The 12,285-nt window shown below is 40.8% G+C and overlaps 1 protein-coding gene across 1 annotated transcript in view; it reads left to right on the plus strand.

Moving 5' to 3' along the window:
- Positions 1–10,710, plus strand: part of SCFD2 (sec1 family domain containing 2) — a 156,903-nt gene extending 146,193 nt beyond the window's left edge. Inside the window, exons 8-9 of the mRNA XM_026699894.2 lie at positions 1,134–1,253; positions 9,965–10,710. Of these exons, the coding sequence (XP_026555679.2) occupies positions 1,134–1,253; positions 9,965–10,057 (213 nt within the window). The 3' untranslated portion in view covers positions 10,058–10,710. The remainder of the gene's footprint in view (positions 1–1,133; positions 1,254–9,964) is intronic.
- Positions 10,711–12,285: the final 1,575 nt, after the last annotated feature.

Here is a 12,285-nt window from a genome sequence, read left to right on the forward strand (position 1 = left end):
AGCTTTAGATTGTTCTATACCTTTATAGCAAGACAATGTTTGTGTTATTTTTTTAAAACAAAATTGATATTTTGTAGTAGCTGTAATGCAGAAGCATTAATTATCCTGTATGGATAATTCAGAAAGTCTGGATGAAACCATCATAGTTTTCACTGAAGAAAGCTGAACAAACAACAGATCAATAAGCAAACCACATTCTGCTTTCTTTTGTTATTTAGTTTTCATCATCATGCTGGAGAAGAATTAAAACGAGTTAGCTATCAAGAATAGCATCATTCATTCTCCTTTAGATCTGGCCAGCAATCTTAGGACTACGACTGTAAAATTGACTGTAAAATTGCAATGACAGAGAGAGGAAAGTGAAAAGTAAAAACCTTTTGTGCTATTAACAGAATAGCCTGGTTCTGAAACTCTTGCCTCATAATTATAGCAAACCATGATGGTAGCGATGGGATGATGTCCTTAGTTCGTCTTCTCAAAATGACCTACCCTCAAAATGATGCTCTAGAGTACTGCTCACCAGAACAGCTAGACACAAAGACATTTTTCCCCAAACGCCATCCCTCTGCTAAACAACTAATTCCCTCAACACTGTCCAACTATTTACAAAGTCTGTACTGCTATTACTATCAATCTTCTCATCACTCCTATCACCCATCCCCTCCCACTTGGGACTGTATGACTGTAACTTTGTCGCTTGTATCCTTATGATTTATATTGTTTCCTAGTATGATTTGATCGCTTATTATGCCCTATGACTATTATTAAGTGTTGTACCTTTTGATTCTTGACGAATGTATCTTTTTTTAATGTACACTGAGAACATTTACACCAAGACAAATTCCTTGTGTGTCCAATCACACCTAGCCAATAAAGAATTCTATTCTATTCTATTCTACTCTATTCTATTCTATTCTATTCTACTCTACTCTACTCTACTCTACACTCTTCTCTACTCTATTCTGTTCTGCTCTACTCTACTCTATTCTATTCTCAGACCTGTGAGCTGTTTTAAAAGAGAGATGTTTCTTTCAGTTCTCTTTTGTAGTCCCCCACCACTCCCAAGACAGAAAAAATGCTTTTATAGGATTAAAGACCAGATTCCATAAACATTTGTTCTCTTTCTTGATCAGGTGAGCCGACCTCATCCAAGCGATCACCCTATTCTGGTCATCTTCATGGTTGGTGGCATAACAGTATCTGAAGTCCGAATGATAAAGGATCTTGTAGCCGCACACAAGCCTGGAGTAGAGGTATGGAATATATAATAAAGTAATAAATAATAAAAGAGCTGGTATGAATAGGAGGAAAATTTGCTCTAGATAGTCCAATTGTCCTGCTCTTGCCAGGTAGAGGGAGACTGAAGGGATTTAGAAAGAGTTTGGACAATGTCCATTTCATTTGGATGGAGAATGAGGAGATCAGAAGGGGATGTTTCGGTAGTATTGGAAAGTCTGTAATGCAATTCAGCTTTCTTGAGGGACTTTCAAGGACATTTTTTGAACAAATTGTTGTTCTGACCAAGGCTTCCGAGACCATAATTACACACATGCTTATTTTAAAAACAAGTCTTGTTTTATTACAATGCTGGGAATTATTTTCATTCCCAGCTGGTAATGAATCTCAAACAGTCCCTCGAGATAAGCGCTCACCTTTCTTCCCTGTGAAGTGCTGCCATTAACAGAAGTGTCAAATGAACTAGAAACAAAAACCAACCGAAGTACAAAGAGCTTCAAGAATGAATCTGAACCGAACGAACAACTTTGCTTCCTGCAAAGGTTTCATCATCTTGGTCTGTCCTTTGTACCTTATGGGAAGGGCAATCAACTCCCAGCCTTACTCCCAGGTCGCCCCTTTTGTCTCAGCTGCTGTTGCCTTCTGGCAGCTCTGTGCATACGTGTACTGGGAACAGGCTCCCCTTGTTCCTCTGCCTCGCTGCTGCCAGATTCTGGAGGCTCCAGAGTCAGCACACAACTCCCAGATGGTCCTGGCCCCATCCCTGCATCGGACGCAGGACCCTCATTCGAGTCGTCTCCAGACTCCCTGACTGGTCCCCCTTCTTCCCCCTGCCATCTGCACAGGCTGCCAGCGAACCACAATAGTTGTGTTCCCGAGCAAACCTTCACAGCAAAAGTTCAAAATCCTCTAAGGTTTAACATAGGAAGTCACAGGTTATTAGATTTGGAAGGCAAGTAATTCATGGAAGCTCCTGAAAGAAAGAGTCTGAAAAATAATCAAAGTACATTAATGCTTTTGAACTTTTTGGAACTTATTCATCTTCCCTCAGGAACTTGTGAGCGGGACAGTTTCTGGAGAATTCTAGTCAGCATTGTGGTGCTGTTTTTCAAGCTTCTGGATGTGGGTTGTCCACTATTTTTCTCATATATCTTATATATTTAGATATAACTATATAAGCAGCCAAGAAAACAATCCTGGGCTGTATGAACAGAGGCATAGAATCAAGATCACATTAAGTATTAGTACTGCTTTACAGAACCCTAGTAAGGCCACACCTGGAATACCACAACCAATTTTTGGTCACCATACTACAAAAAAGATGTTGAGACTTTGGAAAAAGTTCAGAAAAGAGAAACTGAGACAGAATTCCTCCTCCAGTCATGTTAGCTCAGAATTCTGGGAGTTGAAGTCCACGAGTCTTAAACTTGCCAAGTTTGAAGGCCCGTGAACTAAGATGATCAAAGAGCCTGGAGACTAGAACATAGGAAGAACAGCTGCAGGTTTTGGGTCTGGCCAGTCTAAAGAAGAATCAGGGGTGACATCATAGCAGTATTCCAGTATTTGAGGGGCTGCCACAAAGAAGAGGGGGCCAAATTATTGTCCAAATCACCAGAGGGCAGGACAAGAAACAATGGTTGGAAACTGATCAAAGAGAGAAGCAGCCTGGAATGCAGGAGAAACTTCCTAACAGTGAGGACAATTAACCAGTGGAACAGAAGTTGCCTTCAGAAACTGTGGGGGCTCCATCACTGGAAGTTTTTAAGAAGAGTCTAGACTAGGATTGTCAAACTCACCTCGTCGTGGTGGCATCACATGATGTATCAGGACTTCCCCCCCCCTTCATTAAACCAGGTGCGGGTGTGGCAAGTGCGTGATGCATCCGGCCTACAGGCCGCGAGTTTGATACCCCTGGTCTAGACAGTCACTTATCTAAAATGGTATGAAATAGAATAGAATAGAACAGAATATAATAGAATAGAGTAGAATAATGGAATGAAGAATAGAATAGAATAGAATAGAATAGAATAGAATAGAATAGAATAGAATAGAATAGAATAGAATAGAATAGAATAGAATAGAACAGAATAGAACAGGACAGGATAGGATAGAATGGAATGTAGAATGGAATGGAATAGAGTAGAGTAGAATAGAATAGAATAGAATAATGGAATGAAGAATAGAATAGAATAGAATAGAATAGAATAGAATAGAATAGAATAGAATAGAATAGAATAGAATAATGGAATGAAGAATAGAATAGAATAGAATAGAATAGAATAGAATAGAATAGAATAGAATAATGGAATGAAGAATAGAAAGAATAGAATAGGGAATAGAACAGAATAGGATAGGATAGAATAATGGAATGTAGAATGGAATGGAATGGAATGGAATGGAATGGAATGGAATGGAATGGAACAGAATAGGATAGGATAGGATAGGATAGGATGGAATGTAGAATGGAATGGAATAGAATGGAATAGAATAGAATAATGGAATGAAGAATAGAAAGAATAGAATAGGGAATAGAACAGAACAGGATAGGATAGAATAATGGAATGTAGAATGGAATGGAATGGAATGGAATGGAATGGAACAGAATAGGATAGGATAGGATAGGATAGGATGGAATGTAGAATGGAATGGAATAGAATGGAATAGAATAGAATAATGGAATGAAGAATAGAATAGAATAGGACAGGACAGGACAGGATAGGATAGGATAGGATAGGATAGGATAGGATAGAATAATGGAATGTAGAATGGAATGGAATGAAGAATAGAATAGAATAGAATAGAATAGAATAGAATAGAATAGAATAGAATAGAATAGAATTCTTTATTGGCCAAGTGTGATTGGACACAGAAGGAATTTGTCCTGGTGCAAATGCTCTCAGTATACATCAAAGAAAAGATACATTCATCTAGAGTTAAGGATCATCAGGTACAACACTTAATAATATTCATAGGGTACAAAAAGTAATCGAATCATACTAGGAAACAGTCAACAAAAATCGTTAGGAGACAAATGACAAAGTTACAGTTATACAGTCACAGGTGGGAGGGGATGGGTGATAAGGAGTGATGACCAGATTAATAGTAATAGCAGTACAGACTTTGTAAATAGTTGGACAGTGTTGAGGGAATTATTTGTTTAGCAGAGTCATGGCGTTTGGGGAAAAATTGTCTTTGTGTCTAGTTGTTATGGTGAGCTGTACTCTAGAGCATCATTTTGAGGATAGGAGTTGAAACAGTTTATGTCCGGGATGTGAGGGGTCTGTAGATATTTTCGCGACCCTCTTTTTGACTCGTGTGGTATACAGGTCTTTGATTGAAGAGACGTTGGTAGTAATTGTTTTTTCTGCAGTCCTAATTACTCTCTGAAATAGGTTCTCCTGTTTGAGCAGGAGGCTGGACTAGAAGACCTCCAAGGTCCCTTCCAGCTTATTCTATTCTATTCTGTTTGTAAAGGCTTTGATGCATATATACACTTTCGGCATAAATCAGTGGCTCCAATTCTAAACTTTTTTCACCCATTACGGAAAGATACTAAGAGTTTCCCCTCTTTCTTTCTTCCAAATCCAGGGCTGCCAACAGCAACAGGAATTCAAACAGATACCATCCTTCCTTTCCACCTAAGCTCCCTTATATCCTAAATTACATACGCTTTACATATGGAATGTATCATAAAGCATGCTGGCTACATGATCGTTAATAATGGAGCTAATTGTAGGAGGGCCCGCCGAGTAACTGCAGGCCTGGATTAAATGCCTCCTCCATGCTAATGGCATTCTTGACTTCAGAGCTCATTTAATTGTTCCTGAGATTTAATTACTTCTCTAGAAACACATTTTCATCTGATAACATACCTTTTTTTTTCCCCACTTAACCTCCCAATTATCTCCTTAGAGTAGTGAATCAACTTCTTTGCTGTCTAAGGCAGGTCTTGAATTTGTGATGCACTGATGGACAAGTTAATCCAGACTCTCAGTGTATTACTCTAGCTTGAAAGATAAGCAGAAGTTTAATGGGTGATGAGAGAGAAAATGGCTGTAGCCAAGTTTTGGTATTTCTATCTGAGAGGGATTGAGGTTTGACACCCTGGCGGTGAATGGGTCAGCTTGTGAGAGAAAGAATTCAGAGGCTTTTACCATTAAATGCCCTTTGTACAAAGCTATTACACTAAAGCAGTGCTTTTCCCACCCTTGGTGACTTTAAGATGTCGTGGCTGGCTGGGAAATTCTGGGAGTTGAAATCCACAAGTCAGCCCAGATAGAGAAACCGCTGCACTGGAAGCTTAAGAGCTTTAGAATGGGAGCAAAAAAGAATTCTAAAGTTAGTCACTTCAAACAAAAATAAATAAATGTGGGCCTTTCATGCAAAGTTATTTCAAAGTTGCTGCATGTAAAGCTGCATTTCTCTGGGTCTCTGAATATTTACCCCTTGTGCTAGTTGATGTTTCCAAATAGCTAGGCGTTTTAAATATTAAGCAAACAGTTTGCTATTTATATAGATATTGTATGTAGCCAAGGTACCATGTAACAGAACCAGCCATACAAACTACACCTGTATGGGATTCATCTAACAATCTGGCACAGGATTTTCACAGCCCTCCAGAAGACTGGGTGCAACACAATTAACCAGTGTGTGTTTTAAACAGGAATTAGATTAAACATGTAAAACTGGAGTATTTTTTTTTAGCAGGAACTGAAACAGATATATAGATAGATATAGTTAATAGATATATGTGACTAAAATGCAAGCAATTCAATTAGGTATAGAGATGTAAAATGCATAGTAATTCACACAATAGGGATCAGATCTGGATTTATGCTGATAATGTAAATGTTTATGACACAATTTTTTTAAAGGGGTGAGCCCAATTGTTGGTATTTCAAAGAGAAGATCCTGCAAAAATGAAATTATGACTATGATTATTGTAGTAATTGTACTGAATTATGTGTGTCTGTGTACACATATACATATACATACACACACACACACACACGTGTGTGTGTGTGTGTGTGTGTGTGTGTGTGTGTGTGTACATATATATATATATATATATATATATATATATATATATATATATATATATATATATATATATATGGTATTTAGGTTTCTTCGGATATTTTCCCACGTCTTAATAGTTGGGCTTTTAAAGTTATAGCAATGTTTCATCAGAATCTCATGTAGTGCCTTAAAACAAATATTAATATTAATGTTAAAATTCTAATCGGTAGGTGCAATGAAAATATTAATGGATATAGTCGGTGTGGCAAATTTTAATCAGATCAAAGTACATTTTCAGTTTTAGTCTTTCATTCTACTGTGCCATTTTGTATATTACTGTGATGAAAAATATTAAATATGGCTTTAGTTTCTAGTAGCGGATGGGAACTTTTGATTATTAGTTCATGCATATCGCAAGAAGGAATTATACTGAGATTTGGTAACATAAAATTTAATCAATTTGAAAAGGACTACAATCAACTAAAGTGCTTGGTAGCCTTACTGCATATATAAACAACACCTTGATCATGAATATTTGAGCTGCATGTAAAATAATACTTGCCAAGGCAAGTAATAATAATACTTGCCAAGGCAGAAACATCAATGCCTGTGACAGATTTTCCCCCCAGGGGGACTGGATGAGAGAAAATGACAGTCTTTCTTTCTCAGCAGTGAGTTGACTAAATAATGGAACAAATTGGAGCTGAAGAGAAGCAGGAACTGCCTGGGACCACTAGAAATCTGTAGTGCAATATCTCTGTATGAAGGCTAGGCTAGCCGATGATTAAGAGATGTCTAGTCTCAACATATGTAAGCATATATATCAGTGGTGGGATTCAAATTTTTTTACTACCAGTTCTGTGGGCATGGCTTGCTGGATGTGGCAGGGGAAGGATACTGTAAAATCTCCAGTCAGAGGTGGTATTTGCCAGTTCTCCGAACTCCTCAAAATTTCCACTATCGGTTTTCCAGAACTGGTCAGAACTTGTTGAATACCACCTCTGATATATATGATATAAGCCATGATAGTCTCTTCCATTAATGTCGGTCACTGATAGCCCTATACCAGGGGTGTCAAACTAGATTTCATTGAGGACTGCATCAGGGATGTATGTGACCTCGGGGGGATGGGCGGGGCACAGCCAGGATGGGTGTGGCCAGCTCGACATCACTCATGTTGGGGCACCTGTTGTGATGACCCGGGGTGTGGCACAAAAGCAACACAGACACATAAGTAAGAAAAGTCCCTTTAAGACCTCCAACTTTGCCCCCAATGTCCAGCTACCTTTGGCTGGAGAAAAAACTCTCCCAAGAACAGTCTTTAAGTGGAGGGAATTCAGTCCAAAAACAAAGTACATAAAAACTGTAAATAAAAATCCACCCAAACCACGCTGCAGCAATTAACTGGACAGGGCAGGATAAGCAATTGCAGATTTGAAAGGCCAACAAGACACACACAGTTGGGAAGACGTCAGGAACCCAGATAAACCATGACAAAACAAGATAATACCTGATTTGTTTCCAACAAGTTGCTGTGCGCAAACTCCCTTTTAAACACTGTGTTCCCAGCTGCAGTTAATGAAGGGAATCAGGGCCCTTTCCTCCCCCATAAGCCACGCAACTCACATTGCTCTCTTCTCCGTTCCTCCCTGTGTGTCCTAGGATGAAGAGGAGGTGGATCTTCCTCCGAGTTCCCTCTGCCTGAATTACCTCTTCCCTGCTCTGCCTAGCCGGACTTTGCTCTTCCCCAGTTTCTCCCACAGCCAAGAGAGTCACACTCCCACTCCCTGTCAGCTGTTCAGCTTCCCCCTCAGAATCAGATTCCGACAGGGGCATGACACCTGTGTTGGCCAAGTGCTAAGGCAGGACTTCCCTCAGACCCTCCCTCACATTATAATCTCCTTCCTTCTTTTTCCTTCCCTCTTCATTCTCCTTTCTTATTCGTTCCCCTCTTTCTTTATTTTACCTTCTTTGCTCTCTTCCCATCTTTCCTTCTTTCTGGGGGAGCCGTGGGCCCCATTTTTGGTCACAACAGCCTCCTGCAGCCCCCCGCCAGCAAAAAGGCCTTGAGTTTGACACCCCTGCCTTACACAATCAAGAAACAAACACTGCCTAAGTCTAAAATTACTTTTATTGGAATGGCTCTAATAACAGGATCTGGATGTGTCTCTTCCTCCTTAAATCTGTGCAAATTAGAAGGGTACCTGTCTTAGGCATGTTTGTAAATCTCTCTCATTCTATGGGCTTAAGTCCGGTTTACTCGTTCAATGCCTTAGCAATGGATCTTTTCTCTCTCCGGTCACAACTTGTGCAATTTGCCTACTTTCTGTCATATACTTCCCTTGCATCCTCTTCTGTCCTTATGTCAGCTCATTAGGAAGACATCAAATTGGCAATCATCCCCTGGGAATTCCCTTTTTGTAGCAGGAGGAAGGATGGCATAGAAAATCACATGTTAAATTTTTCAAGGCATGCGGTGGCTCTCAAGATTAGGACGCCAGGCTGACCATCGGGCAGGCTTGCGTTTGAGACCCCATTGCTGCCGCAGGATGGGGTGAGCTCTCCTCACATACTCCTCACAGCTACTGTCGATCCAGCAGTTTGAAAATGGGCAACTGCGAGTAGATAAATGGGTACCACTTTGGTGGGCATTTATTTAGCATATGGCAAATACATGGACTTATAGCGGTTCAAATGTCAGCGTCCAGTCCATCCAACCATTCAAGGACAGGCTGGTCTATGTTGAAGAAAATCAGACATTGGGCCGGTGTAAGCTCTGGATGGACATTCGGACACAAATGTGATGGATACTTTGTCGAGGAGCACCACAGTCACACTGTGGAGTAGACGCAAGACCCCCATTTAAACAATTTAATGGGGACAGGTAAGGAGGCTCCAACTGGGCATCCCTCAGGCAATGGTGATATCACTGTTCAATCCTTTCAACCCAAAAGCACTTTAGTGCTCCAGACACGAATGTAGCAGTAGTACATTTTTCGATTCAGATTCTACAACACTGAACGCACATTCAATAGGCAACATTGGCTTCCATTCAAATAGGAAAAGGCCAACATTGGCTCCCATCCACTGAGCACATGATGGGGCGAAACTGTAAAGACAATCCATAAATGATAATCGTCATCATCGCAATGCCCAACCTTCCTACCACTAACTTTAGTTTACTTTACTTTACTTTATTGTCATTGCACCTCATACAACGAAATTAAATACCATCTTCAGTGTACATTATTACCATGAAAATAAACACAAACACACATCCTTCACATTCTATACATTGAATTGAAAACCCCTGATGTTGCATTAATATTGCACTATGCAATAGAATTCAACAGAGCTATTGCCCTGGGATAGAAGTTGTTTTTCAGCCTATTTGTCCTTATTTTTATTATCCTGTACCGTCTGCCAGATGGTAATAGTTCAAAAAAAAAAGGTTCCCAGGATGAGATGGGTCTTTGAGAATGTTTTGAACTTTCTTAAGACAGCGGGAGCTATACAGCTATAAACTTACTGAATTACAGCAATTCTGACGATTGAAAGTTTGCCTATGAATTGTACGCCGAGGAGATAACCATGTTAGTTTATTCGCTCATAGAACCACAACTCTTTTTTGCTGAAGGTTTCCATCACCGATGGAGGCAGCAAAAGCAGATCATCCTAACCATATATGCATATGTCTTTTGCTTTCCAGGTAATTATTCTCTCTACAACTCTCCTGACACCACAGAACATTCTGGAGCTGCTCTTCGCAACAGACTGTCTCAAGCCAGACATCGGTATCTGAAGTTGCCAAAGCAGGCACCTGACCCAACTTTGTGGGAAACACACCAAAGTCTTTGCCTTCTATTTTTCAAGAACATTCCTTTAAAACAGAGATGCTCTGAAATTGCCCATAACATGAGAAATTTTCAGGTGGGAAAACGTGATGAGCTCCATGTTTGTGAAGAAAAACATCTACCTTAGTCATTGCTTCAAAGCCATTTTTTGAGTGATGTCATGCTAACCTTCCTCTCCTTGCAGAAATGTTGTGTTTAGCTGAAAATCCTTTATCTCCAAGCTTATTAGCAGCGATGATTGTTGCAGGGCATTATTGTATGAGAGCCTGTGGAGATTCAAAGAACATTGTAAAACTATGAAAGAGAGCAACCCAGGCCTTCATTTTTAGACAAAGCTTTTCCTACATTCTTTTGAGCACCATGGCTCACAGATTTTCTTTAGCAAGGTAGATAAAAGATACCCACTGCAAAAAAAAACAAACCATGGGAAATGTGTGAGTAGCAAATTTGATCTGAAATATCTTTATTCTCTCTGAGTTAATGTACCCTTCTTGGCAAATAGTTATGGGGAATGGGGAAGCAAGGCCAAGATTGGCCAAGGTTCAGTGGCATTTGGAGCGTGGGTCAAAATAAACAAAACAATGGTTGTGTGAAATTGCAATCCAAGCGTTTCCCTTTTTGTGAGTGCACAAGTCTGAAAGGTTTCCATTATGTTGTTGTTACTGCCATCTTTTTTTTTATTCCCTTCATGTCACCACCATCTAGATCAGTGGTCGCCAACCAGTGGGCCAGGGACCACTGATGGTCGACGAGAAAATTTTGGTGCAATGTCACCCGCAAAGCACCCCCAAAGCAATTAATCCAGGCTGCACGAGGGAACACAAGGCTGAGCTGCCCACATGGCCCACGGGAACATAAGGCTTGTGTAGCTTGCATTGTGAACAACATGAGGTAGTGAGGGGAGGGTGGAAAGGGCAAAGGGTGGGGGGACTTGCCCCACTCACCCCATGCATCTTGCCTGGCCACCGGGCTGCTTCTTTCCGCTTCTTTCTTCTTCTGCTTTTGGCTGCAATCAAGGAAATCAGCAAAAGTCTTCCTTTCTCCCCTCACCAAACTCCACCAGAAATGAGATTTTGGGACCCTGGCAAGGCACCCTGCTCCAAGAGGCTGCGCCATTCTGGTGAAGTTTGGGGGGAGAGAAAGAAAGACTTCTGCTGCTTTCCTTGCATGAAGCCAAAAGTCTCTCTCTCTCTCCCTGAGAACAGAGGTGGAGACGGTATCCTGCGATCCCAAATAATGATCAATTGGTAGGAAAATGGGGTGGGGAATTTTCCTGCATACTTTTGGGGGGATTTTCCCAGGGTCTCTGCTGCTTTCTGCAGAGACCCTGGGAAAATGTCAGCAAGCCACCGTCAGTCAAAATTCATATTAGTGGTCCGCGGAATTTAAAGCTATGAGTTTGGTGGTCCATGAGGTCCAAAAGGTTGGTGAGCCCTGATCTAGATTACATATTAGTAGCCAAGTTACAAGGCAGGAGACACCTCTGTGGGAAAAGTTCATTGGCAAGAATTTGAAGCTAATTGGTTTTCCCGCCAAGAGCTCCATTTTGCAATTTTCTAAGGTAAAACCAGCCTCATGTTCCCCCTTTAAACAGAAACAGGAAAGATTCCATCAGCCTCTGTCATCAAAGACAACGCTTCAAATTTATCTGAAGCACTACAGATTCCTTATTCCTTATTTAGAACTTGGTACTCCAATAAAAGCAAACCCAGACTCTTTGCTGGGTAACTGATGTGTTCATGCAATCCAAAGTTATCCCTGGCCAGCATACCTTCCCACCCCCACCGCCCCCCAAAAAGTGTGAACTTGCTTCAGAAATCACCTAAAGAGATCATCTCGTTGTCATGAAGGCCCGGGATTCTAACCTTCCAGGAGGGAAGAATATCCTCATTCATGGTACTTGCATCTCCTAGCTCTTCCGTCTTCAGATCCGGTGTTTCAGTTAAACCTTTGGGGGAAAATGTTTGAGACCTTCTTTGTTTTCAGCATGAAGAGAGTCTGTCTGATGGTATTTATTGGATGGAGCCTGTCCCGTGTAGGATATTCAGAGAAAGATCCACATCACCCACACCGAACACATACACACAGAGGGAAAGTGGGTATAGAGCAGTGGTGGCTAACTTTTGGGTGGGTCCTGTGCCAAAAATCACATGCGCATTAGCGCGCACGAGCACCC

The sequence above is a fragment of the Pseudonaja textilis genome, chromosome 6, assembly GCF_049901715.1.
Source record: "Pseudonaja textilis isolate UNSWEBS1 chromosome 6, rPseTex1.2, whole genome shotgun sequence".
NCBI lineage: Eukaryota > Metazoa > Chordata > Lepidosauria > Squamata > Elapidae > Pseudonaja > Pseudonaja textilis.